Source organism: Ailuropoda melanoleuca, chromosome 15 (genome assembly GCF_002007445.2).
Source record: "Ailuropoda melanoleuca isolate Jingjing chromosome 15, ASM200744v2, whole genome shotgun sequence".
Taxonomy (NCBI): Eukaryota; Metazoa; Chordata; class Mammalia; order Carnivora; family Ursidae; genus Ailuropoda; species Ailuropoda melanoleuca.
In genome coordinates, this window is record NC_048232.1 from 53,743,425 (window position 1) to 53,769,097 (window position 25,673).

The 25,673-nt window shown below is 40.7% G+C and overlaps 1 protein-coding gene across 2 annotated transcripts in view; it reads right to left on the minus strand.

The window, feature by feature from the left end:
* The window catches only part of LIN7A (lin-7 homolog A, crumbs cell polarity complex component), a 122,620-nt gene extending 97,995 nt beyond the window's left edge, over positions 1-24,625 (minus strand). For both annotated transcript variants that reach the window (XR_004620815.1, XM_002916775.4), the window contains exon 1: positions 24,049-24,625. Coding sequence is in view for 1 of the 2 variants with exons in the window: in XM_002916775.4 (XP_002916821.1) it covers positions 24,049-24,130 (82 nt within the window). In the remaining variant the exon portion in view is untranslated. The remainder of the gene's footprint in view (positions 1-24,048) is intronic.
* Positions 24,626-25,673: the final 1,048 nt, after the last annotated feature.

Genomic DNA, 25,673 nt, shown 5'->3' on the forward strand with positions numbered 1-25,673 from the left:
TTAACTCAAGGTCTTAAAGATTTTCTTCTATACTTTATTATTATTATTATCATTATTATTTAAAAGATTTATTTATTTATTTGAGATGGGAGGAGGGGGAGAGAAAGAGAATCTCAAGCAGACTCCCTACTGAGTGGGGAGCCCAACACGGAGCTCGATCTGAAGACCCTGAGATCATAACCTGAGCGGAAATCAAGAGTTAGATGTTTAATCAACTTAGCCACCCAGGGGCCCCCCTTCTATACTTTCTTTTAAAATAATATAGTTTCATATCTTACGTTTATATTTATGGCCCACTTTGAATTGATTTTTGAGTATAGTATATGGGTATCCAATTTTTATAGTACCATTTATTGAAAAGACTAGGCTTTCTTCATTGAGTTTCCCAGCGTATGTACTGAATATCAATTGGCTGTGTATCTGTGAGCCGATTTCTGAGCTCTATTCTAGTTCACTGATCTGTATATCAATACTTACACTAATATCCCACTTTCTTGATTACTATATCTTTATAGTAAGTCTTGAACTGAAGTAGTGGTATAAATCCTCCAACTTCGTTCTTCTTTTCAATTTTGCTACTCATACCCTCTGCATTTTCATATAAGTTTCGTAATAATTATATATAATTAGCTTGTCAGTTTTTATTTTAAAAAAAGACTGCTGACATTTTAACTAGGATTGTGTCAAATCTATTTCGGAAAAACTCACATCTCTACAATGTTGGGTCTTCCAATACTGTAAATATAGTATGCGATTCCACTTACTTAAATCTTTCATTTCTTTCAGCACTGTTCTATAGTTTTTTTTTTGTATAAATTCTTATAAATATTTTGTATAAATTCTTATAATATTTTGTTCGATTCTAAATATTTCATGATTTTGACACTATATTTGATACTATAAATATTACTTTTTTAAAATTTTAGTTTCTAGGGGCACCTGGGTGGCACAGCAGTTAAGCATCTGCCTTAGGCTCAGGGCGTGATCCCGGCGTTGTGGGATCGAGCCCCACATCAGGCTCCTCCGCTATGAGCCTGCTTCTTCCTCTCCCACTCCCCCCTGCTTGTGTTCCCTCTCTCGCTGGCTGTCTCTCTCTGTCAAATAAATAAATAAAATCTTTAAAAAAAAAAATTTAGCTTCTAATTGCTCCTTGTTATTAGGTAGAAACACAACTGATATTTTAATGTTAACCTTATATTTTCTCATCTTATGAAAGTCAGTTTTAGTAGCTTTTTCATTAGATTCTGTAGGATTTTCTATATAGACAATCATGTTGTCTGTGAATAAAGACCAACCACTCCAGCTTCTACTGACACCATGTTCTGTTTTGAACTATTATTACAGGTTCACTCTTCATGATCTGTCATGTTCTATCTTGCCACCAAGCTTTGTTTTTGTTTTAGACCCTTTTTCCTATACTCTTTGCCAAGTGAATGCCTATTCATGCTTCAGATCACAGATCAAATGTACCTTCCTCAGGAAAGCTTTCTCTAAGGCAGGTCTCCATGCTTTCATTCAGTTATTCTTTCATTAATCCAGCAAACAAAAATTAAGTACCTACCATTAAATGTCTACCATGTGCCATCATTCTTTCACAGTACCATCTATCCTTGCCTCCTAGTATATATCATTATTGTAACTTTACATTTATCTCCATGATTATTTGGCTACTCTCTCTCTTGTAGCTCGTAAGCATCATGAAAATAAGAACCATGATTGCTTTTTGTCTTCCTTTGATGTCCATGCCTAGCTTAAGGCCTATAACATGACAGGTACTCATTAAATACTTATGGAATAAATAAATGAGCCAAAAGAAAATACCTGTCCGGAAGATGGAGGAAATATTTGGGGGGTAGTGTTGGATTGCTCGATGCTATTCAACACATACTGTTCTAAAGACTGTTCACTGACTCTATAATCATTATTCAATCTCTGTATACATGAAAATGAATCAGAAACGTTTTTTAAATGTAATTTTACAGAAGTTCTAGGACATGAACTTGGAGCTTGAGTTGTAGATTATAAGCATGAGGAGTTAATTTTTAAATTCACAAGTAAAACAGTTAATTGGGTAAAAACAGATGCTACAAACTCGTATTAGATTAAATAACAATTTAATATTTTGTCAGATGAAAAAATTTAATTCCATAGACCACTAGATGTCCTTAAAATTATACTTGTACCTTTTCTAGTTCATGAGTCATTAGGATCTAATTAACTCAAAATAAACAGGCAAATGCAATAAACTTGAAATGACTTACTCAACAAGGTCTTGAATATACAGTAAATAACTTGGTTTTGTTCTATCTGATAGACTATTAAACAAAGTAAGCTTAGCTTTGTTTCATCTTTTGAATGAGATAAGGTCCTAATCTTTAAATCTGACCATGAATTCTCATTTTTTTCTTTTATTGCAAGACAAATTACTCATACATAAACAAGTTTAATTTGAAAGGCATTGTTTTTCAAGTGGTATTAATATTAACCACTCCTGCTGTAATTTACTGAGTAGTTTTATCTTATCTTTAATTGTACATGCACTGAGCACCTTAACTTAGGGGGAAATACTTCATCTCATAGTGTTAATGCTTTAAACACATTTATTTTTCTCCTACATTTATCAAGGGTATCTCTAACAGAAAGAGAAAAAATAATATGTATCTCTTAGGAATCACTTTTCTTTTACATGCATCTCAATGTTAACACTTATCAATGCATAGAAGCAATGCAAAAGAGTAGAAATTATTGTGTTGGTTTATTAAGCACTGATAGTATTAGCTTACTGTCTTTTTTTTTTTAAGATTTTATTTATTTATGTGACAGAGAGACAGCCAGAGAGAGAGGGAACACAGCAGGGGAGTGCAGAGGAAGAAGCAGGCTCCCAGTGGAAAAGCCTGATGTGGGACTCCATCCCGGAAAGCCGGGATCACACCCTGAGCCGAAGGAAGACGCTCAACGACTGCGCTACCCAGGCGCCCCTAGCTTACTGTCTTTACCTGACATTTCAATAATAGAATGCCAGTTCAAATGCCACAGAAGTTTGAAAGCAGTGACTGAGAAAAGTACATTCTCTACTTGGAAATCATTGTTTATTTAAAGGCATTATGTTCTCATGTATGGGGGTAGAAGATGTACTTAACATGTGCCTATCACATTCAAGGAACATTTTAAATTGAATTAGGTATGAAACTCATTTGGCTATTCTTATCATAAATCATAGATCTACTTTAACAATGCATACTTTAGGGGCGCCAGTCGGTTAAGCATCTGCCTTCAGCTCAGGTCATGATCCCAGGACCCTGGGATTGAGCCCCCCGTTGGGCTCCCTGCTCAGTGGAGAGTCTGCTTGTCCTTCTCCCTCTGCCCCTTCAGCCCTGCTCACGCTCTCTCTCTCTCTCCCTCATGCTCTCTCTCTCAAATATATAAATAAAATCTTCTAAAAAAATAAAAATGCATAGTATAGAAAAAATGTAATATATATTTTGAAATGGAACAGATCTTAAAAGTTACTCAAGCCAGTCTCCTGAAAAGTGCAAAAAGAAATCCTTTATGTGTGTCGAACCACGACACTTGCATTTCTACTATCATAACATATCATACAAATTGAATTGTAAAATTCAAATAAGCATATTAGGAATCCCCAAATATGAATGTGTTATTTCATTCCAAGAAAAAATAAGAGTAAAAACATAGGGATTTTTTTTGTGTGAAAAAAAATAAGGATTTATTGTTTTTATTTGCAATTAAAATGTCAAATGCAAGAGTTCACGTGGCAGGGAGTGAGTTGAAAACACAGGTGCCTAATTCACGAGCTACAAAAACAGTATAAAGGTGACCATCTGGGGAGAGCTGGCTGACTTAATTTTCCTATGAGCTTACCGTCTGCTCCATATTTTTCTTCCAGACTCCACATTCTGACCTTGAAAATGCATTCACAGGTTTTGCTATATCCATATGCTTCTAAACATAAATGCAGGTAGACTTAATTATGTAAAGGATATTAATCCAACAAAGGACATAGCATGTTGTGTTTTATTTAATCTCAGTGTTCTGATTTTTTAAAATGTTTTGTTTCTGGTGATGGCGCCTTGTCAGCTTTTCAGCCATTCAATAAATTCCTGTACCTTCCCTGATACACCTGCAAGGGCTGACAAGCACAGTTCTAAGAATAAATACTTCTTTGCTAACTGGTGGTTCTCGAGAAAGCCCAGAAGGTAGACCTCTGAGCATGTCAAGGAGAGAAGACGGGAGCATAGCACCGTAATCCTGATGTGGACACAATGGATCACCACGAACACTCACAGGAAGGATGACAAAGCTACAACAGTAAGGAACTCCTGACTTGTCACAAAACACTGATTGCCCAAGTATCCTGAGTATGTCAGGATTTCTGAAGGAGGCATCACACTTTCCTGCCATGGTGAATTAATATGCTGAGCAGAAAAACATTTTTTTACATCCGTTTTCTTTTTATATCTCAGTCTGAATACTGGAAATGAAGCTAGTCAGGCAAAAAAAAAAAAAGTACTTACTTTCAAGTACTTGTGGCCATATCTTTTCTAAAACTAGTCTTTTCAAAAAAAAAAAAAACTGTAGCTACTATTTCTTCAATATCCCCAATTCATGCTCTAATCATTCCCATTATTCCCAGCAGTACGCACCACAGGGTCTCTGTGCTTCTGAAACTTCTTTCAGGATAAAAGCCCTGACTTATGCATGGTTGTCCCACAGCATCTCAAAGCTCATTAAGTGCTAAGCTAAACTCATCCAGCTTTGTGGACCAATACATGTCCCTTTTGGCTTTTCCCTTTCCCTCTTTTCACCACCTATGAGTCAATAAGTCATGCCCATGATAATCTCCTCCTTCCTTTCCATTCCCATGATTCCTCCTCAGGTTCAGGTTTGGTCACCCAGATCACAATGATAATACAGACCAAAACTGTCAAACTGTTCCAAAGAATAACAGAGTTCCTTGAACAAAGAGTTCCATGATGTGCCTAGCCCATATGACTTGGAGACTCACAGAGCATGCCAGAGGCTACATTAGAGACATCTTTATGTTTGTTTAATCCAGAGCTTTGGAAACCTGGAATCTCCTCATTCATTTTACCATGGAACTTTTTTCAAGGAGCATCCAATAAAATCTCCCAGAGTCAGGTTTGTAAAACATTGATCTTCTCCATACATTTCAATCTTGCAACCTATTTTCATATTAGTTAATAAATACACAGCTCAGATCATTTCACTTCCTGGCTTAAAATTTTCAAACATTCTTGATTATCCATCAAACAAAGCTAAGCACCCTTATCTACCTGCAACCTATGTGTTTCATCTTATTTTTCATGATGTCAGGCTTAGGATCTATAGTACAACAACTGACAATCCTCAGATTGAATACAAGTGTTTCATCACATAAATGCGTACCATCCCTTAGCAATGAATCAACCTTTCACACACAACTAGGTACTCCTTAAAGACTTCATGGTTTCCTGATGCTCTCCAAACTTAAATCAAAGTCTACTTTGTTGAAAAAAAAAAAAAAGATTTACTTTCTTTTCTCCATGATTCGAAAACCTCTGCTCCAGATAATTAAAGCTACCTGTGCTGAATATTTTTAGAAAATTAATTTGTCACATTGCACAGTTTTTCTGAAATAAAGGTGGTATGTGGTGCTTTGCATAATTAAGTCAGCTGGGGAATTGGGGAGTAGATGTGGAATAATCATATTATCTGTGTTCGCTTCATTTTTTTCACCAGTGTCAAAATACATACTCTCGTCCAATTTAAAAGAAAAAGCAAGGCCAATTGAAAATATTTCTAAATGATAACAAATTTGGGGATATAATTTTAACTGAAATGGTACTTGTTTAAGAAACATTTAATTGTGTTTCTGCTTTGGGTCAAGTATTGTAGTAGGCAAAAAGAAATCAACAAGATGGACAGAGCTGTTATCACAACACAGAGTTCTTCCCATTCTTACAGACACAGGAGTTTTACCCACGTTGAGTATTCTGTCTTCCCCCTTCTACTCGATGATTTCTCTACCTTTGAAAGCAGAAGTTCTCCAAAAACTTGTTCATTCTGTCTCTGAAATATCTGTTCCCATCCTCTGTTGTACCTATTTCAATGAAGCTTTCACCTGCTATTCCAACAAGTTGTCAGGACCACCAAAGACCTCCACACTGCTAGATACCACGGTCAATTCCCAAATGACATCTTACTTCACCTGATAGCATTTCACACAGATAATCCTTGCCATCTTCCTAAAAGACATTTACTTGGCCTCTGATCACCACTCTCTTTTGGCTTTCCTCTCTAGCTCGTGCTTCCTTAAATGCTGGAATTGCCCAGAGCTGAGTCAACAGTCTTCCTCTTTCCATCCTCCAGATGCCTTAAATACCATCTATATGTTAATAACCCCCCTATTTATATCTCCATCCTGGACTTTTCCCTTGAGCTCCAGAATTTTATATATAGTTGCCAACTCAAACTCTTCATTTGTGTGTCCAATAGATAACTCAACATGTCCAAATTTATATTCCTCCTGGAATAACCCCTTCCCTCCTCTCTTCTGTAGTCTTCCCAATCTTAGTAAATTGGGCTTCCTCTTTCCGGATACTCGGGCCAGAGGCCTGATCATCATCACCTGCTTTGTTTCTCTCACACCCTATATTCAATCTTTTGTCAAATCCTGCTGGCTAAATGTTCCATGTGTATCCAGAAGTTGACCACCCATCACTGCTTCTCCTATTACTACACAGGTCCCAAACACCATCATCTCTGACCTGGATTCTTTTAATTACTTTCTAACTAATCTCCCTGGGAACTTTTTACTCCCCATGTCAATATAGCAGAGAGGCTGTTCAAACTAAAATCCCTCCTGTGGCTTTAATATCTTAGGAGTAAAAACCAAAGCCCTTAAAATAGCAAGCCTCAGCCTCAGCCAGTCTGTGGGCGCAGCGGCCTCCCTCCAGTACTTGGCTCATCTCCACGAAAACTTCCACGCCCTCTTCCAGGAAGCGGCCCACGTGGCTCTCTGCAGCCATAGTTGTGGGGACCGGGCTCTGTGGGGCCCTCCCTGCCGCGACCGCCCCAGCAGCACGGAAAGGAGCTGGATGCTGACCTTCTGCTGAGTTGGTTGGGCCGGACCCAGTCAGTCCCCGGGCTGTGACCTCCAAACTGCCCCTGAAGCAGGTGGGCACCACGACGGCCGCACCCAGACCTCAGGACTGGGATCTCTTAAGTGGAGCGAACTCCATCTGGGGCTTGAGGAAAGGAGTTTCTAGGCCCACCTGCTTTGTGGAGGGCTGGTCCTGGGGTCCCCTAGAATCACTGGCGGACAGCCAGCTCCCAGCCCCAGCCCCCACATCCTGAACTGGCCTGTGCCGCCTGGCGCCATCTCGCGGCGGGTCCTGGGGCTGCGGCACCTTCAGCCCCTGGTGCTCCTTTGAACGGTCCGCGAGACCAGAAGCCACACCATGCCCCTTCTCCCTGCACCGTGCTCAGCCCAGTGGTAACTGTAATAACTAAAACGACATCACTTCTAGAAGAAAAAAAAAAAAAAGTCCCTCTCTGACTTCATCTCCTACTACCCTTTCCCTCTTCACTCTGCTCCAGCCACACTGGCCTCATTGCTGTCCTACAATACTTTTAGAACGTTCGCGCCTCAAGGCACTGACCCTTGCTCTTTCTTCTGACCGGTCTACTTTTCCCTAGTTGTCCTCAGGGCCAATGCCTCATTCGTGTACAGAGTCTCTTTAAAAACATCTAATGCATGACGACCTCCCTGGCCCCCTGTATAAACGAGCCACCCCCACTCCCTCGGCCCTCTCATCCCCCTCAGCTTGCTGCCTCTTTCCTCCTGCTACTTGTAATTAAATGAACTACTATGTATGTACTTGTTTACTTACTTCTTGCCTGCCCTCCCCACCCCAACCGCACTGGAATATAAACTTCACAAGAGTTCAGATGGTCTGTTGTGTTCGCTACTGCATTCCCAGGGCCGAGACCGGGTGCTGGGACGTTGCAGGCACTCAAAAACAACTTGTGGAGTGAATGATTGAGTAACGTTACAAAAGGGCATTATAAGGGGCCGTGGAAGTATAAAACAGGGATCTAAACTAGGCTGAGAGAACAAGAAAAGATTTCTTGCAGAATCTGAAACCTGAACGCTGACAAATAGAGGAGTTTGCCAGGGAAAGGGGAAGAAGAGGACGGGAGAAGCTTTCCCGTCCCAAAGAGAACAACATTGCCAAGACCCTGAGTTTAACTGTTCAATAAACTGTTTATTAAACACCTGCAATGTACCAGACTGCGTTCCAGGCATTTGGGACATTAGGAGTAAAAGGGACAGGTCATACACAAATAAACATTTGGCATATGCTCAACTAATAAAATTAAGAACATTTAAACATAAGAATGTTGGAGTCACTGAAGAGTTTAATGCAAGGGATGACATGACCAGAATAATATCTCAGAAAATCAAAACCAAACGTAAGCCTCAGTTCCTTCCCTAGTTCCTGGCTTAATATTTAACCCACAATAGTTTCCTTTCAAGTTCCCCAGTAATTTCTAATATAAGCCTATAACATCAGATAAACTGAAAATGTTGCTATGTGATTTTTCCCTGTATGTGAATATGCAAAAATGGTCTTATAAATTGAAGTTTTCAAATTTTTCATAATTTTAACTATCATTTTATTTAAAAAGTCAGCATTCTTTTCTCATATTTTTCAATAATGTTTTTCAAATGCACCTATTAATTTTTCAGTGCCAGGTTATCTCCTTATAGTTTCCATTCTTTTAAAATACATTTTTAAAATAATTATAAATATGCTTATTTTATAGTCTCTATCTGATTTTTTCCACATCATCTTGTTTTCATTTTACAGATGTACTTTCTCTCTGAGTTTCTGTTCCCTCTTCAGGAAATGCAGGGTTCATTCACTCACTGATTGGTTGTGAATACTGACTCAGTCCAAGGTTCTAGCTCCTTCTCATATATTTCTAATGTTTAATTGTGAGCCCGCCTTTGGCAGGGATTATTTGTTCTGTGAGAAAAGTGTAGATAGATGTTTCTTAAGAGTACTATCTTTCATTTTACTTCCTCTAGTTTCCTCTAGCCTAGCAATCATTTTATGTAAATTTCTTGAAAGAACATTTCCTGAATCAACTCTGTGGCATATATTTAGAATCCCAGCTAGGTAATGAACTCTAAGGTACGGGTATAGAGCATATCTAACACCTCACCCCTAGTTCCTGCTTTGCCCCCAACCATGGGACTAATTTCTAAGCCTGGAACGACTTGACATGTCTTTCATCTCCCACTTCCACCAAGATGTCATTCCAGCCTTCACTTCCCTTTTCATTTCTGGCACCTGGAGATTATGCTTTCTCACTTGCAATCTAAGCTATAGATAGTTTTTTTAATTGTTAGATTTTATCTGGCACATCTTGATGTTTGTAATGGGAGAGGTTGTGTGTTAGCTCAGTCTGCCATATTACAGATTCACTCAAATTAGTCTCCAAATTGGATTTTAATCTGAAATATGAGTAACAACATAAAGACAGTCTGCCTAACCAAATAGTTGCTCAGATGTGCAAATCAGTACCGAAAATTAACTGAGCTGCAAAAAGGCTTTCAAAGCCTGTCTTCCCAACTGGGAACACAATTCCTTACTCAGCTAGGTTAGTATGAATTACAGCTCGCACAGATTGAGTTAACCTGGCAAAACAGTAGTAACCAAGGGCACAGAAACTCCTCCAAGCAGAGAGGGCGAGTGAGCACAGGCAAATACTCATGGGCTTTTTTCCACAAACTTTTACTGGAAGCTCATGAGGAAGAATGGGTCAGGATGAGGACCGGAAGTGAAGACGCATTACAACAGGATGATGGTAAAAGAAATAGTCTCTACCACAGAGGGGAGGGAGAAGGAGGCAGGAAACTCCTAGTTCCAGGATCCCATGCCAGTACTGTTAGAAATCTACCACTAGCGAAGGCGCGGTGACCTCTCCTCCACAAGATCTTCCAACGATGAAGGCGCACTTTTTAGTCTGTAGCCCACTGAGAGGCAGGATCACTGAGAAAGTCCCATCCTTGGCACTCAGGCACAGGGCCTTCCTGAGACCGAGGCTGGGCCAGGACAATAGAGAAACCCCTCTGTCCCCCACCGCCAGACTAGTATCAAGTAACAAGCAACAGCAGTATGCCCTTGGGGGAAGGCAGAGAGCAAGGAGAGAGAACCATCTGGGACACAGGTGCACAAGAAAGACTGAAAGCTGAGGGTAAAGACCCTCAAATGGTTATATTGAAGGTAAATATAAAAGACATGTTCTCTATTTTTCTAATGCTTCAAAAGCAGAGGTCAGGAAGCATTTTCTGTCAAGAGTCAGACAGTAAATAGTGTGGGCCTTCCAGACCAAATGGTCTGTCGCAACTCTTCGACTCTCAATGCCTTTGTAGCTGGAGAACAGCCATGGACAATAGGTAAATGAATGATCATGGCCATGTTCCAATCAAACTTTACTTATGGACACTGAAATTTGAATTTAATAGAATTTTCTTCTGTCAAAATATTCTTCTTTTGAGTTTTCTAACCATTTAAAAATGTAAAAATACAACCTTAGCTCACAGGCTAAATTTGGTTTGGGGGCTATGGCTTGTGACCCCTGGTTTAGTAGCAACGAATTACCAGCTTCTAGCATAGGTACCGCAATAGCACAAAAGATGGGAAGAAGCAATTTGAAGTGTATTGTTCGAAGGACAACTGTGCTAAATTAAAGATACATACTGTCAACAATTTGAAGTGTATTGTTCGAAGGACAACTGTGCTAAATTAAAGATATATACTGTCAACTGTGCTAAATTAAAGATATATACTATACCACCACAAACAATAAAAGAAAGATAATAGCAAGATAAGCAAAGACCTACATCCATAATAGATCAGGAAAGTATTATGTGAATATAAGACAATTGATTAGTTAGAGCTCCTTCACATTTGGAAAACATGCAATTCACAAATAGAAAATCTCCTCTTAGAAAATACCCCGGAGAAACTTTTGAGAAAAGAATCATTAAATATATTTTCTTTTAAAGCTCTGAAAATAGTGGAGAGCCATGCAAGAGAAGAAGCTTCGAAAACTTGTTAGTACATGCAAAGCAGAGATTTCTAAGCCCAGAGAGGGGAGAAAATGAAAGTAAGCAGGAAATTAGGCATACCTTAATGTGTATCTAGGTACAACAAATCTTGCCTGTGGCTAATTTGTTCAACTACTTAGGACAGAGAACTGCTGAGGCCAAGATCATGTGATGATTGCCACACTGTCTCAGATGGCTATAACCAAATACCATCAACTAGGTGGTTTAAAAAAAATAGGCATTTATTTCTCACGATTCTGGAGGCTGGGAAGTTCAAGATCAAGGTGCCCGTAGATTCCGTTCCTTCAGCTGGCTCCCTGGCTTGCAGCCTCTGCCTTCTGCCTGTGCATGCTCACCAGGTGAGAGAATACTCTGGTCTCTTCTTAGAAGGGCATTAATCTCAACTCGGGGCCCCACCCTCATGACCTCACCTGAATCTAATTACCTCCCAAAAGTCCAAATACTATCAGGTTGAGGGTGAGGGCTTCAACACGTAAACAGGAAGGGGAGAGACACGTTCAGTCCATAACATATGCCCATCTTAATAATTCCGCTATTCACAGTTATCATTTGGAGGCCAAACTGGCAATACTGGGAACGAGTGTGATATCAGAAGAAATGAGTGTCTACATGATCCAGAATACTTCATTTATCCAGAGGCATGTAGCCGTCACCCTCAACTAACTACAGTAGGCTTGAGAAGCTGGAGTGATGCAGAATTTCCCTTTGGGCCATCCATGTAAGTATCTCATCATTCCTTCCGTAATGTGCATTAAGTTTTACTGCCTTATTTGTTTTAACTTCCACAATTCCTTTACAAAAATCCCATTTTCTAGAGAATATACACTGTACCAAAGAAGAAAAGTAAATGAATCCTATATTTTTAAAATATAGTAAGTAAAAAATTAGTAAGTTTGGGGCGCACCTGTGTGGCACAGCGGTTAAGCGTCTGCTTTCGGCTCAGGGCGTGATCCTGGCCTTATGGGATCGAGCCCCACATCAGGCTCCTCTGCTATGAGCCTGCTTCTTCCTCTCCCACTCCCCCTGCTTGTATTCCCTCTCTTGCTGGTTGTCTCTATCTCTGTCAAATAAATAAATAAAATCTTTAAAAAAAATTATTAAGTTTGGGGCCTAAAGGGGTAGACTTCAGTCATCTGTTAAGTTTTATTTAGGTGAAACATCTCTTCCACACTAAATGCTAGACAACTACTGCATTACTTGGGCCACTGAAATCCATATTCAAACCTCAACGCATGTATTTTAATAATAATGGGTAAGCAGAGTGTGTTTACAATCTTCAAGACATTGAAAGCTAATTTTGAAAGAGAAAAAGAAGTCACAATTTTCTGTGTGCCTGAAATTTGAGTTCTGCCACATTCCCAAATCCCTCTCACTAATCCCACTTAAGAGGCAAAGACTGTAAGGAAAGGGGATTCCGGACACTATTATCACTCCCTTATGAGAACCTGTGAAAATTCTAGGTCTATAAAGAAGTTTTGGCTGTGCAGTACAGAGCACTGAAAGGTAATCGGAACGCCGCAGTCATTATCTTTTGGTTCACCGGCACAGCATGGGAAAGACCAGAATATTGCTAGTACTTTCTTGTAATTCTATCTACGGGGATTCTCTCTTCAGTACTAAGAAATTAATAGGCACAACCATTTATTAAACACCTGCTATTTTACAATAATTGTGGTAGACTCTTTAAAAATACATCACTTAAATTAATCTTTAGCAACATTAGTATATGTTCCTTCTGTAAGCATTGGACAAAGTCATTTGTCTTTTGTCCAGGGTAACATGCATTCCTGGTGTGCCTTCTCTCTGTCTGTCTGTCTGTCTTTTGAAGACTTAACAAGCACCACTGCATCTTTTGTCTCTTACAAGTTCAAATTCCTCAAAGCTTGCTACAGACCCCGTTACACACCTATGCACTTGCTCTCTGGCGTAGCATAGTGATTAAGATGAAGGCCTCAAGAATCAACCAGCCTGAGCCTCAATCACTTTATTTAGCCTCTTTATGCCTCAATTCCCACATCTTCAAAATACTAATAGCATCTGCCTCAAGGTCTTGTTTTGAGGACTAATTGAAATGAAACAAGAAGAGATCTAAGCAGAACGCCTGGCTGTATAGTAGTATATGTAATGTAATGCGGTGTAATGTGTAAATGCTCAATGAGTGAGCCATTGACACAATACTTGAACTATCTTATCATAAATTACCAGCTTCATGGCTATCTACCCTAGACGGCAAGCTCTACCTCTCGCCCTTGACTTGGTACCAAGCACAAAGTATACTCATTCACTTTTCCTTGAATGGCCAAGTGAGGGAAGAATCAAAGGAATGGATCACCATATAAAGTGAGTGTCATTATTCCTGTATTAAGAATGAAAGAAAGAAAACGTGGAGAGAATAAGAAATATCTTAAGCTTCCACAGATAGTAAGTGGCAGAATTTCAATTCAAATCCCCATCTGTCTAAATCTGAAGCTTGTACACTTTTCATTGATGGCACTGGGAAAAAACGCATGCCCTGGGGAGAAGAGGTGGGGAATAATCAATCAGGACTGAGCACTTCTATGGACCTGGCAGTGTGCTGAGCACTTGCATATGTTTTCCCAGTTCATTTTCAGAGCAACCTCAAGAGGTAGAGAGATATTATTTTCAATTTTACAGATGAAAACTAAAATACAGAGAAGGTAGCAACAGGCCAAGTTGACATAGCAAGGGAGAGACAGGGATGGGTAGGATTTGTATCCAGGCATTTGGATCCAGAGCTCTTTCCCCCGACTGGCATATATATGCCTCTCCCTGTTCTTTGATGCTTAACAACGAAATAGCACTGCAAAGGAGTAAAAAAAAAAAAAAAAAAAAAAAAAAAAAAAAAAAAAAATTTTGCTCTTGGTTATATTTTCCCCAGTCAACCATTTAGTACGCTTTTGATATCTGCACACAAACAAAACAAAACAAAAACAATGAACATCTACAGAAACTCTAATCCCTGTCCTAAACTTTTCCTGAATCTTAAAGTCACTCTATAGCTTTTCCAATCTGTCAACTTCTGCCTGTACATTTCCAGTAATTCAGGACTAGGATGTTCACTAATTCCTGGAACACACCCATTTGAATTTTGAGCGGAATACATGTAGAGAATTTTTTTTTCTTTTTTTTTTTTTTTAAAGATTTTATTTATTTATTCAACAGAGAGAGAGAGACAGCCAGCGAGAGAGGGAACACAAGCAGGGGGAGTGGGAGAGGAAGAAGCAGGCTCATAGCAGAGGAGCCTGATGTGGGGCTCGATCCCATAACGCCGGGATCACGCCCTGAGCCGAAGGCAGACGCTTAACCGCTGTGCCACCCAGGCGCCCCGAGAATTTTTTTTTTCTTAAATAAAAATCTGTCATCTCGTGTCATCTGCTCACCTACCTAGGCTTACTGCCTTCACATGCAACATGTGAAGACCCACCAGTAACTTATTCAGCACACATCTGAGCACTTAGCTTTCAGGCACTGTGATAGGTAATGGGTACACAAAGATGAATGTAAATAACTTAATTTTGTTAGGGTGACAGCAGTGTAAAAGAAAAGAGTCAATCTTGTGTGCTTACTCCAACAGAATAATGGGGGAAAAAAGTTGTTATTCAAGAATCAAGAAAAAAGTGATTTGGGAAGAGTGGGTTGGCAAATGAGGTATGTATACAGGAAACTTTTGGTTTTGACCTCCACACATCTCCAAATGCATCTTGCTTCTAGAAAATACCAAAATAAATAGTCCCTGCCTCTTAGTATAGCCAGAAGACAAGAAATATTACGTCTCTGCCCCCCTGGGAGTAGGGCAGGAGTACAGAACCTCCAGGACTCAAGGAAGAAACAATTATCATTGTTGAGTGGTTACTAGGATGACCTGTTCTAAGTACCTCATACATATTAGCTCATGTAAAGCCAATATTTTATGAAGTCATTTAATGGCTATTTTTGTTGTTCGTCACTTTACAGATAAGAAAATGGAGATTCAAAAGAGTCTAGTAACTTTGGAAGTTGCAGAACCAGTAAATGGAAAAGCTGGGATTCAAATCCAGGCAGGCTGACCCTGGAATGCATCTTTGGCATTTGAAACCACTCCTACTCCAGCCCAGGACTGATCATGATGACGGGGCCTGTCTGAGGTTTTCAAGGTGGCTGAGTGGAGACTGGGGCAGTACTCACTGGGCAGTAAGACCAAGGGCAGTAAATAGCCAGGGCTGGCTCTTTTTTCCTGGTGAATGAACGAATGAATGAAGACTTTATTCATTGCCCCTAAATTTTCTCTCTTGTGCTGTAACCTGCCATTCAAGCCAGGTATAATTTTAGAATATTGATATGGTTTCTTTAATCATTTGCTATCCCGCCTAGTTCTATGTCATCTATAGAAATCGCCCATGACTCTTATCCAAAATATCAGTAACGACGGTGAATAGGACAAGAACCAAACTGCCTTGGAGTATGGTTTCAACCACTAGAAATCCAAGAGTAGGATCAAACACTTCACATATTTCTACATTGTCCACAAGGCTTCTCTAAAAATTGTGATGTCATGAGTGTAGTATGGTCATAGCACAACCCTGAAATTTGACAAGATCTATTCTTAGTGATCTCATGTAGGCTCTGTGGGGATCACCACTTTCTTTTACGTGCTCCAAAATCCTTTTCCTCTATAAATATCCTTAGATTTTTCTGTCAGCAAGCAAAAACAAGAAGATTGAACTATAGTTTCCCAAAACACTTTTCTTACCTTTTTGGAATCAAGGATATTTGTCTATCAGCAATTACTGCTCTTCTCCAATTTTCCTCAAAAAATCACTTTCAGGAGTCTCTCAGCAGTATTTCCCAGTTCCTTCATTTATATTAAATAGACTCAGCTGGGATTTGATGGTTTTCTCCCCCATCTAAACCAAGGGCCTAGCTTGTATTGCCGTTTTGTGATTCCCTTCATTCTAGCTTTTTTTGGTTAAAGATAATTCTTTGATAGAAAAAAACCCCAGATTTCATACTGAAATATCATAACTATCACCACACTGGCCAAGTAAACAAAAATAGCAGAACTAGTTGGACTTGAAATAGCTGCAGTGTTTCTAGGGGAAAATGCCATCAGTTTAAAGAAGGAGCTATAGTTTTCTGTCCAAGATAAATAACTATCTGAGTATAACTTCAAAGTAAGTATTACTCAACATAATTTTTTTCAAGTAGTGTTTGGGCATATTTATTTTTTTATTAGACCAGTCTTCAAATTCAGCTAGCACATAATGTTAGGAAAATTCAATCATAAAACAACTTGTCTACCACCTAGCCCAGAAGTAAATCATTGACGTAATCAATATGACTTTTAAAGTGTGTTCCCACTTGCCAACACAGAGTGATTTCAAATTAAATCCATTTTAACTTGTTTATCAGGACACAGCTTTATTATTCATCCATTTGTAGTTTAAAAAAAAGGGGATGAAGCAGTGTAGCTTATGTGTGTGTGTGGAGGCAATTCTGCTAGACCCCTCCACACACAAACACACACAGGAGTTGTTGTTGTTTTTTTTTTTAACATTTTCATTTGTATTTTGGCATTAGCTGGCGTGGTTCAAATAAGTTAAAATAGCAGGTGGATGTCAACGATGAACGTGGGCCATGATATCAACACCACACTTCACACCCTTTCTTGGCCCTGGAGAATATGCCACTTGTAGGAGTCTGCTACACATACACATACACACAGAAGCAAAGTGATAAAGTAAGAGAGCCACCTGTTTCACATTACTATAGGTTGGAAGTCTTTTTTTTTTTTTTAAGCACTACAAATGTGTCCATGATAGGTAGTCCAGCTGGGTCAATTTCATTCATTCATTCATTCATTCAACAAGTATTAGGAGTGTGCCAACTCTGTACCAGACAATGTGTTGAGCTCTACATAAACAAGTCCAGCAATTTGATCTGATGAGGGCTGTATCCTGATAGACTGATATCAAGACTAAAAAAAGAATTCTCTCCAAGAGGTTTTGGCTTTGCACCTATAATAGCATCCCTAATACCCAGTATACAGCTTCCCATTTCATACTACTCACTCAGTGTTTCCTTTTCCTTACTAGTCCTAGTTAAGCCCTAGTTGTGATCCTTGAGGAAGCACTCCAAAAGCAGAAACACTAATTTCATAAATGATAGAGCACACCAAATACATCTCAGGGCTTGAATAGCTAGCGTACCAAACTAGAAGGTATACACCAGATTTCTTTTTCTTTTCCTGGAAGTTCTATAATTAATTTCTTGATTTCTTTTCAATTTTAAAACTGTACATGGGGCGCCTGGGTGGCACAGCGGTTAAGCGTCTGCCTTCGGCTCAGGGCGTGATCCCGGCATTATGGGATCGAGCCCCACATCAGGCTCTTCTGCTATGAGCCTGCTTCTTCCTCTCCCACTCCCCCTGCTTGTGTTCCCTCTCTTGCTGGCTGTCTCTATCTCTGTCAAATAAATAAATAAAATCTTTTTAAAAAATAAAAAAATAAAAAAAAACTGTACATAAAACTCCCATTAAATGCAAAATATCTTTTTTTAATAATCAAAAGATTTCTAAAATCTGGGTCTTTCTTGTTGCAACTTTTCATTATCAAGGAAAAAGACAAGATGGACATGGCATAATTCTGACTCCTGGAAAATTTTCTGTAACTACATAGTGCAGAATGAAAGACTCAAATATTGATTTGTCAAAAAAAAAAGTTCTATAAAAATATATTTTTTTAATGTGTAGTGAAGCTCACAAAAAACATGAGAAATCAAGCAAGCATTTAATGTTTGTAGACAAAAACATATCTGGCTGCTGATCTGAGAACGTTTTAGGACAAGAGCCATAAAATAGAGTCAATCCCTCTTCTCCTTCCACCTCCACCTTGACCATCAGGGCATACATGTGTGAAACAACAGAAGAACTAACTTAATTTTTGTTTTCCTTCTTCCTCAATTGCTCCTCATGCTAAAAGAAACAGGAAAGAGAGAGAGGTGGGGCAGGCCCCTTTGGACTGTGAGCAAAAGCAATTTTCAGGAAAATACAGATTTTATAAAAACTGGTGAATACAGTTGATTAGAAAGCTATAGGCTGCCCAAGGCTTGAATTGGGAGACACATAAAGTAATAAGCTCTGCAGGCCCTGAAAAGTAAAAAGAGAAGAAAGAAAAATTTTAATGTATCACAAATTCCATGAAAAGTGTGGCACCCTCGGGATTTTCATTTGCATTCAATTTTGCACTCTTTTTTTTTTTTTAAAGATTTTATTTATTTATTTGACAGAGAGAGAGACAGCCAGAGAGAGAGGGAACACAGGCAGGGAGAGCAGGAGAGGAGGAAGCAGGCTCCCAGCAGAGGAGCCTGATGTGGGGCTCCATCCCAAGACTCTGGGATCATGTCCTGAGCCGAAGGCAGACGCTTAACAACTGAGCCACCCAGGCGCCCCTGCACTTATTTTTTTCCCCCATAAAGTTGAAGTCCCAATAAAAGCTCTTGGTTTTATATTAGAATTTTTAAAGGACTAAAAGTTTTATTTCCTTAAAAGGGAAAAACACAGCAAGATTTGTTTAATCAATACCTTAGAAAACAACTCTTCTCAGAAACCAAGAAATCAAGATTTCCATTTATACTTTTGTGACTTACCCAAGTTGCATTTAACTCACCAAAAAGTTAGATGACTGATACTATCGTTTTATTTTATGTAGGCACCTAATATAGACTGTATACTATTGATCACCTCATCAACAAAGTCTCAAATTTTTAAAATGATACAATTTTAATTACTCCTAGAAATTGTTTTATTTATCTACATTTCTCCAAGACCTGGTTTTATATTATTTGTTTCTAAGCCTTGATTAAAAAACAAAACAAAACAAAAATAAAGGAATTCTGATTAAAGTTAGAGGGGGGAGGTACAGAGAATTCTGCTGTATTATCTTTTCTGGGAAAGTGAAGGAGAGTTGGAGCTGCTGTATTTAAGAAAGTGCCTAAATCCATGAAGTCTTGAATGTAGTGAAGCATTCCTATATCCTTTGTTATGGAAGCGTTAAGTATCATGGATTGCATCCTGCTTTGTTCTCTTGAGTTTAGCTGAAGATCATTCCTGGTTTTAGAGATTAAAATCCCGGCAAACTAACCTCTGGTGTAGGGAGGAATTGTTATAAACATTTTAAAATTCTGGCAGGGAAGACTGCACACTAATCTCTTTATCAGCCTCTTCTCTCTACCACAAGGGTAAATTACAGGTACTACTTTTTACATCACTGTCTAGTATAAAATATTAGACTAAAAATGTCTATATTATGACCACTTGGGTTCAAATGCAGATTTATGCAGAGTGACGTGTAAATTACAGTGCTCAGTATGTCTTTGAAAATCTAATTACATGATATTTTATCCTAGCAATAAGAAGAAAAAGCTGATCTATAGATTTTCTTGGCATACTTAAAACCAAATTTCTATGCATATTTGGAGTGTTACTACCTCTTGGTAATTTTTCTTTTTGATCATTTGTTTGGTTCTAGATGTATTAACGGGATGGTAGCCAGGTTGGACATGTACAAGTTGCTTTTATGTGTATTCTTCCCTTTATCCAGAATGCTGTTCCTAAAAATTGTATTACTACATCAGAACTCAGTTTAAATTTTGCTTTCTCATGACCTTTTCTTGACCAACACTATCTAAATAGATCCTTCCCCATTCTTTTCCATCCTCACTGTCATTTTTATTGTCTTCATAGTACTTCATACTTTCAACCAATCTAAAATCCTTATCATGACTTACGTCATCTAATCCCTGGTCACCAACTTGACACATTTACTTTCCACCACTCTTCCCTGTGCTCTAGTTTTCACGTGGACTTCCTTGATGTTCCCAGGATGCACAGATAACGTCCTTCAAGAGAGGGAATTCCCCCAGATATCTGCAGGGTTTGCTTCCTCATTTTGGATCTTTTCTCAAATGTCATCAACCCAGGAGGGAGGGCCTTTCTTGACTATCCATGGATAATAGCAGCCCCTGCTACTCTCCTTAATCCAGTCTTACCTTTCCTCACTGGCACTTAATAATTGTACGTGTGTGTGCATTATGGGTCTCACTCATTAGTTTGTAAACTCCATTAGACTTTATCTCTTTTGTTCATTAGCCACAAAGCTGAAAATAGGGCTTTCCATAAGGCTGGCACTCAATATTTATTTGTTGAATTATTTAATCAGTCCCTTATTTATTATCTGTTTCCCCCACTACACTCTTAAGGACCAGAAAACCAGAAACTTTGTTTCTGGTATTTCTATAGTATATTTTATATATAATATATATATGATACATTCAATGAATGAATATTTATTGAATGAATGAATTGTTTGTGTATATGTGTGTGTATGGATTAAGCTCTCTCTCCCCATAGGCTCTAATTGCCATGGAGACTAGAATTATGTGTTTAGTTCACCACTGTTTTAGCCAGTTAACTGTCCACAGTAGGGTCTGGCTTATACCAGGCCCTCAATGAGTAAGTGAAGAATCCAAAGGACTGGGACCAGAGTAAACAGGAGCCTACTCTGGCCACAGCCATCCAGAGGCCTGCACAGGGTTAATATGAGGTCTTAATGACAGGTGGAAAAGAGTTTGGAATATGCACAGAGCAGTGAAAACCTTTTAAGGGGCCAGCCTGATCCTGCAAAGGCTTGCTTCCCAAACAAGTTCCAAGAAGCTGGTGCAGATATCTGAGCTTTCTACTTGCAGATAATATCTTTTGAATTCTGGGAGGAGTAACTCTTAATTTCAATCCACAGATTTGATTTCTTTGCTTATAACCTTTGCCCTGAAGATTGCAGATAAATCGGTTTATGGTGCTCAAGGGCATCAAACAAGAAGATTTAAATTTTAGCATAAAATCTCCCACTAACTAGTAGAGTAACCTTGAAAATACTTATTGCTTCTTCAACGTTTTTCAGTTGAAAAGGAAAGATGCTAGGGGAAAAAAAAATCAAATTATGGATTTATGCATTCAGGTTTGCTGAGATGCTTTTGGGAGGCTTTGTCAAGCATCTTCTTTCCTTCTCCTTTGCCTACCTGTCCCAAACCCTCTAGGTTACTAATCACAGCTTCTGTGAGCTATGGTTACTGATAGGAATCTGTCAAGCACACAGGGGGAAAGAAAGGTTAAGAATCACTGGCCTGTGTTCTTCCTGCCATCTTTCCCAGAACCAAAATGTCATGAATCTATGAACTGTACCTTGGTTCACTACTAAATCCCTACCTTTTAACATTGCTTAAATTACTGCAGTCCTTAGTTCATATTAATTTTTGATCTTCTACTGTGAGTCAGGAACTATGGCAGGCACTGAGAATATGAAAACGAATTTAGAAATGGTCTCTTCCCTCAAGGAGCACCATTCAATAAGGAGACAGATCCAACAGCATGTGAGAAATGCTTTGATGGGGCCAAATCAGTGGGTGACCTCTGGGCATATCAAAGGGCACCCAAACAACCTGGGAGAGGAACTAATCTGGAAAATCTTCCAGTAGATGACCAGAAACTGAGTTCTAATTCCCACTAATTGAATTATACACTATCAAAGTTGCACAGTGTTAGAATCATCTAATCCAAATTCCTTACAGAGCACAGAGGAAAACTGATGCCCAAAGATGCTAACCAAGCCATCCAAAGTGAGTATCACTGTTATAACCAGATAGGACCAGGTAAGTATTATCGGACTGCCTTTTTAAACAGACTTGTATTTTTTGGTAGGAACATTTTTCAGAAACATTTTTCAGAATTAATGATGCAATTTATCAATTAATCACGTTTTAATAAGGTGGAGGGAAAAATATTTATACACATGTACAGCAATGGTGCCGATAACTCATGATCCGTAAATTACAGAACTTGCAGTTAGCTGCTGGTTAATTTTTTCACTTACAGCCGGTCTCATTTTGCCTCTTGAGCTACTTCCTAACCGGACCCAATCACACTGGAAAGGACAGGTCCAGTCTGGCTGTGAACAAGAACAAACTTCAAGAATAGATCGAGGTCTGATTGCACTTCCTCTCCACAACCGAGACAGGAATCTAAGGGCTAAGGTAAAACCCAAAAAGTGAAATATTTTTAGTAGTCTTAATATATAAAATTGCTCAGGTAGGCAATTTTCTTGGAGTTTGTTTTTTCTCCCAATGTAGTCGTTTTACTTGGAATATTTAAAGGCTGATTTAGTAACGGGACAATATAAGAGCTCATTACATTACAACAGAAATTTGTGGGAAATCCATAATTTCTAATAGCTTGCCATCTGTTTGGCTCTTAGTGGCAATGGATTTATCCTGCTTAGTGTAGATGATGATAGTGGGGGTGAAATCATAGATTATACCCCGGATTTCTGAGCTTTTTAAACACTGTTATTAATTTAGTAGCTTGCAAATCAACATTTCCCAACATAAAATTATTACTTTTTTCTTTTTGTTGTTGTTGTTTGTGTTTTTATTTTTCAACTCCTACCCCAAGTAAGGTTGCTATGGGCACTACATAGTATATGTTCTGGCGCCAACAGACTGCATTAAAGTCATCCACAATCTCTCCAAATTAAAACCCCACGGAGTTCCCTGGCTTCTGCACTGTACTAGCCGCAGGATGCTCTTTGCTTTGCCCCACAGTCCAGTTTAATCCGCTAGGAAGAATATTTTTAGAGGCACATCAGACTAAATCATCTTCGACTGAGCACACCATTTCCAAATGGCCGCCCAGGGTCCTAAATCCGGCTGCTGCGGACGGGGTCAAGCAGGTGTCCTCCGCTGCGGCGTCGTGGGACTCCAGCGCCTGCATAACTGGACGTCGGAAGCCAGAAAGGAAACCTGAACACAGGGACAGGTAGAACCTGGTACGCGCGCTCCAGAGAGGGCCCCCAGAGCAGCGGAGGATTCTAGCCTTAGGCTTGGCGAGGTCCTAGGAGGAAGCAAACACGGCTTCCCCATTCAAGTCAGAGAGCAGGACGCACAGGGTCGCGGGTCAGAAGTTGAATTTCAAAGCAGCCTGCGCTGCGTCCCAGCGCCTTCCGCAGCCCGGGCAGCGCGCTGGCACCGGGCTGGGGAGACAACGAACGAGGCAGGCTGGGGCAGGAGAAACTGAGTTGCCACCACCAGAGCGCTGCGGGCGGCGGGGGCAGAGGAGACCCCGGCCGCCTTCGGAGCACGAAGCCGGGGTGAGTCAGGCTCCGCTGCAGCGACGCTGCGCCCCCAGCCCCGGCACCGCTGCCCGTGCTCCGCGTTGCCCTTTCGGCCCAGGGCAGCTCCTCACCGCTGCATGCAGCCCAGCCGCCGTGCGCCCCGGCACAGGCCACCCCGGGGGGCGCCTCCTCCGCCCCCGGGCGGCCGCCTGAGCACCAGCAGCCCGACCGACCTTCGTCCCCCGGCGCCCGGACAAACTTCCTCCCTCCCGGGCCCCCGGGCCGCGCAGGCTGGCAGGCGGCTCCCTCGCCAGGCTTCCCCGGTCTCCGGCTGCAGGCGCCCTCGCCCGGCACCGAGAGCTTCCTCCCTGCCCCTCTCCAACCCCAAGCCCCGAGCGCCTACTGGTCCCTGCGCCTCCGCTCCAACAAAGCCGGCGGCCCGGAGGACCAGGCGAGGGGCTGGGAGTGGCAGCGGGGGCGCCAGAGCCTGGCGAAGGCATCCCCGGGCCGGGCGAGTGCAGCGTGCAGGGGCAGTGGGGACGTGGCGGGCAGAGAAAGGGGAAGAAAGTATCCTGCTCGGCGCGAACGCCTTCTACGCTCGTTTTCGCTCGTCCTCGCTCGCCCTGCTGCCCCTGCCCGAGCGCGTCCGGCTGTCCCGGTGGGACTTGGCAGGGGCAGAGGGGGAGGCAGAGGGGACGCAGTGGCCTGGCGGGCGAGCCGCTCCCTTACCTCTGTCCAGAGTGAGCGGCTGGACCACTGTCAATGTCGCCATGTCTGCCGTGGGAGCCGAAGTGACGCTCGGCTTCAGCATCAGCAACCGCTTGTAGTGAGAAAAAGAGGAGGAGATTGGGGGCGGGGGTGGAGAGGGAAGACGGAAAGGAGGGGGAGGAGGGGGGAAGGAGGGAAGGTGGTGGTGGTGGAAGAGAAGAAAGCTTGGGTGGGTTGGCAGCCAGATGGAGACGCAACTGTTCCGCGGCGGGCGGACCTTCAGATGCGGCGTGAAGCTGAGCAGGTAGCGGAGAGCGGCTGCATCGCCGGCTCCGGGCAGGAAGGCTCTGCCCTAGAACTTTGCTATTCCACCCCAAGGAGCGCTGGATGGGTGCAGCCGGTGTGTTGCTCCCTTTCAACTTTCCACTCAGATAAAATGGTGAGAGAGTACGTGCGTCTCTCTCGGGAAAGGAGAAGATTGAAAGAGGATGGGGGGGGGGATTTTTTTTTTTTCAGATTAAGAGAAATTGCCAACCCAGTAATCCCATCCCTTAGAGAGAAAACGCTTCTAGTTCAGAAATGTTGGGATTTCATTATAGTTGCTGTTAATTTCTGTTAAAGTTTTTTTGGAATGTTGAGGTATAACAGCATACAAGATAACTGACTTAAGGCCAGGGTTCCATCACTAGGTCTCCATTAAGGACCTGAATGTATTGCCAAGAAAATAATTTACCTTAAACACAAACTTCTCAAAAATAAATTTAAAAAATACACACACAAAGAGAAATTTCTATCACTCAGTTTGAAAAACATATATCTAGCACTTTTTCGGGTTGATTTGTAGCCAGTGGTTACTGAGAGTTGCCACTTACTGATTAATGAACATGTGTTACAGGAGATAAGGTAGGCCATGTGCCATGGCCTGACTTGGGAGTTCAGGACAGTTCCTGCCTTCATGTAGCCCGTGGTCTAGGGGGAGATGATGTTATTAAAAGGGTCATTTTAGAGTTAGTTGATCAGGATTCAATGGCTAGAACCTTCAAATACTGGCTGTGACCCCTTCACCCCAACAGATGGCTTTCACTATCCTGCCACTGTAGGGACTTTCATCTCCTGATCAAGAAAATAAGAAGCATATAGAAATCTTACATAAGCAGAAAGGTGATGACTGTGGGTTCAGCTGCTTCCATCCCCTTCCCATGACAAAGCAAAATTGTTTTGGCTAGCAATATACTCTTAAATGCAGACACTGTTTTACAGCAAAATATTTGCATATAATCTATTTCATTGTCTTCCAGTTAAAATGTGGGTGGTTTCTGAAGATCTTTTCCATCCCATTTTTTACATTTGGGGGGGAAAAAAAAGCAAGATTTCACCAATGATTTGAGCAAGTCAAAGATGACTGGCCATACACCAAATAGATCCTAAAGACGTACTTAAAATAGTAGTTCAATATGCCTATCTTTTCATTTAGCGCTTAAGAAAGAACCCTGATCTTGAAATTCAAGTCTTAGTTATGTGCTGTTCAGAAATCACATAGTCTCTCACTGATCCCCTTTCCTCATCTGTCAAACAGAGGAATTAATAACCTTCCATTTCACTGAGATTCTGTAAAATGAGAGAACTAATTCTATCCTACAATCTGA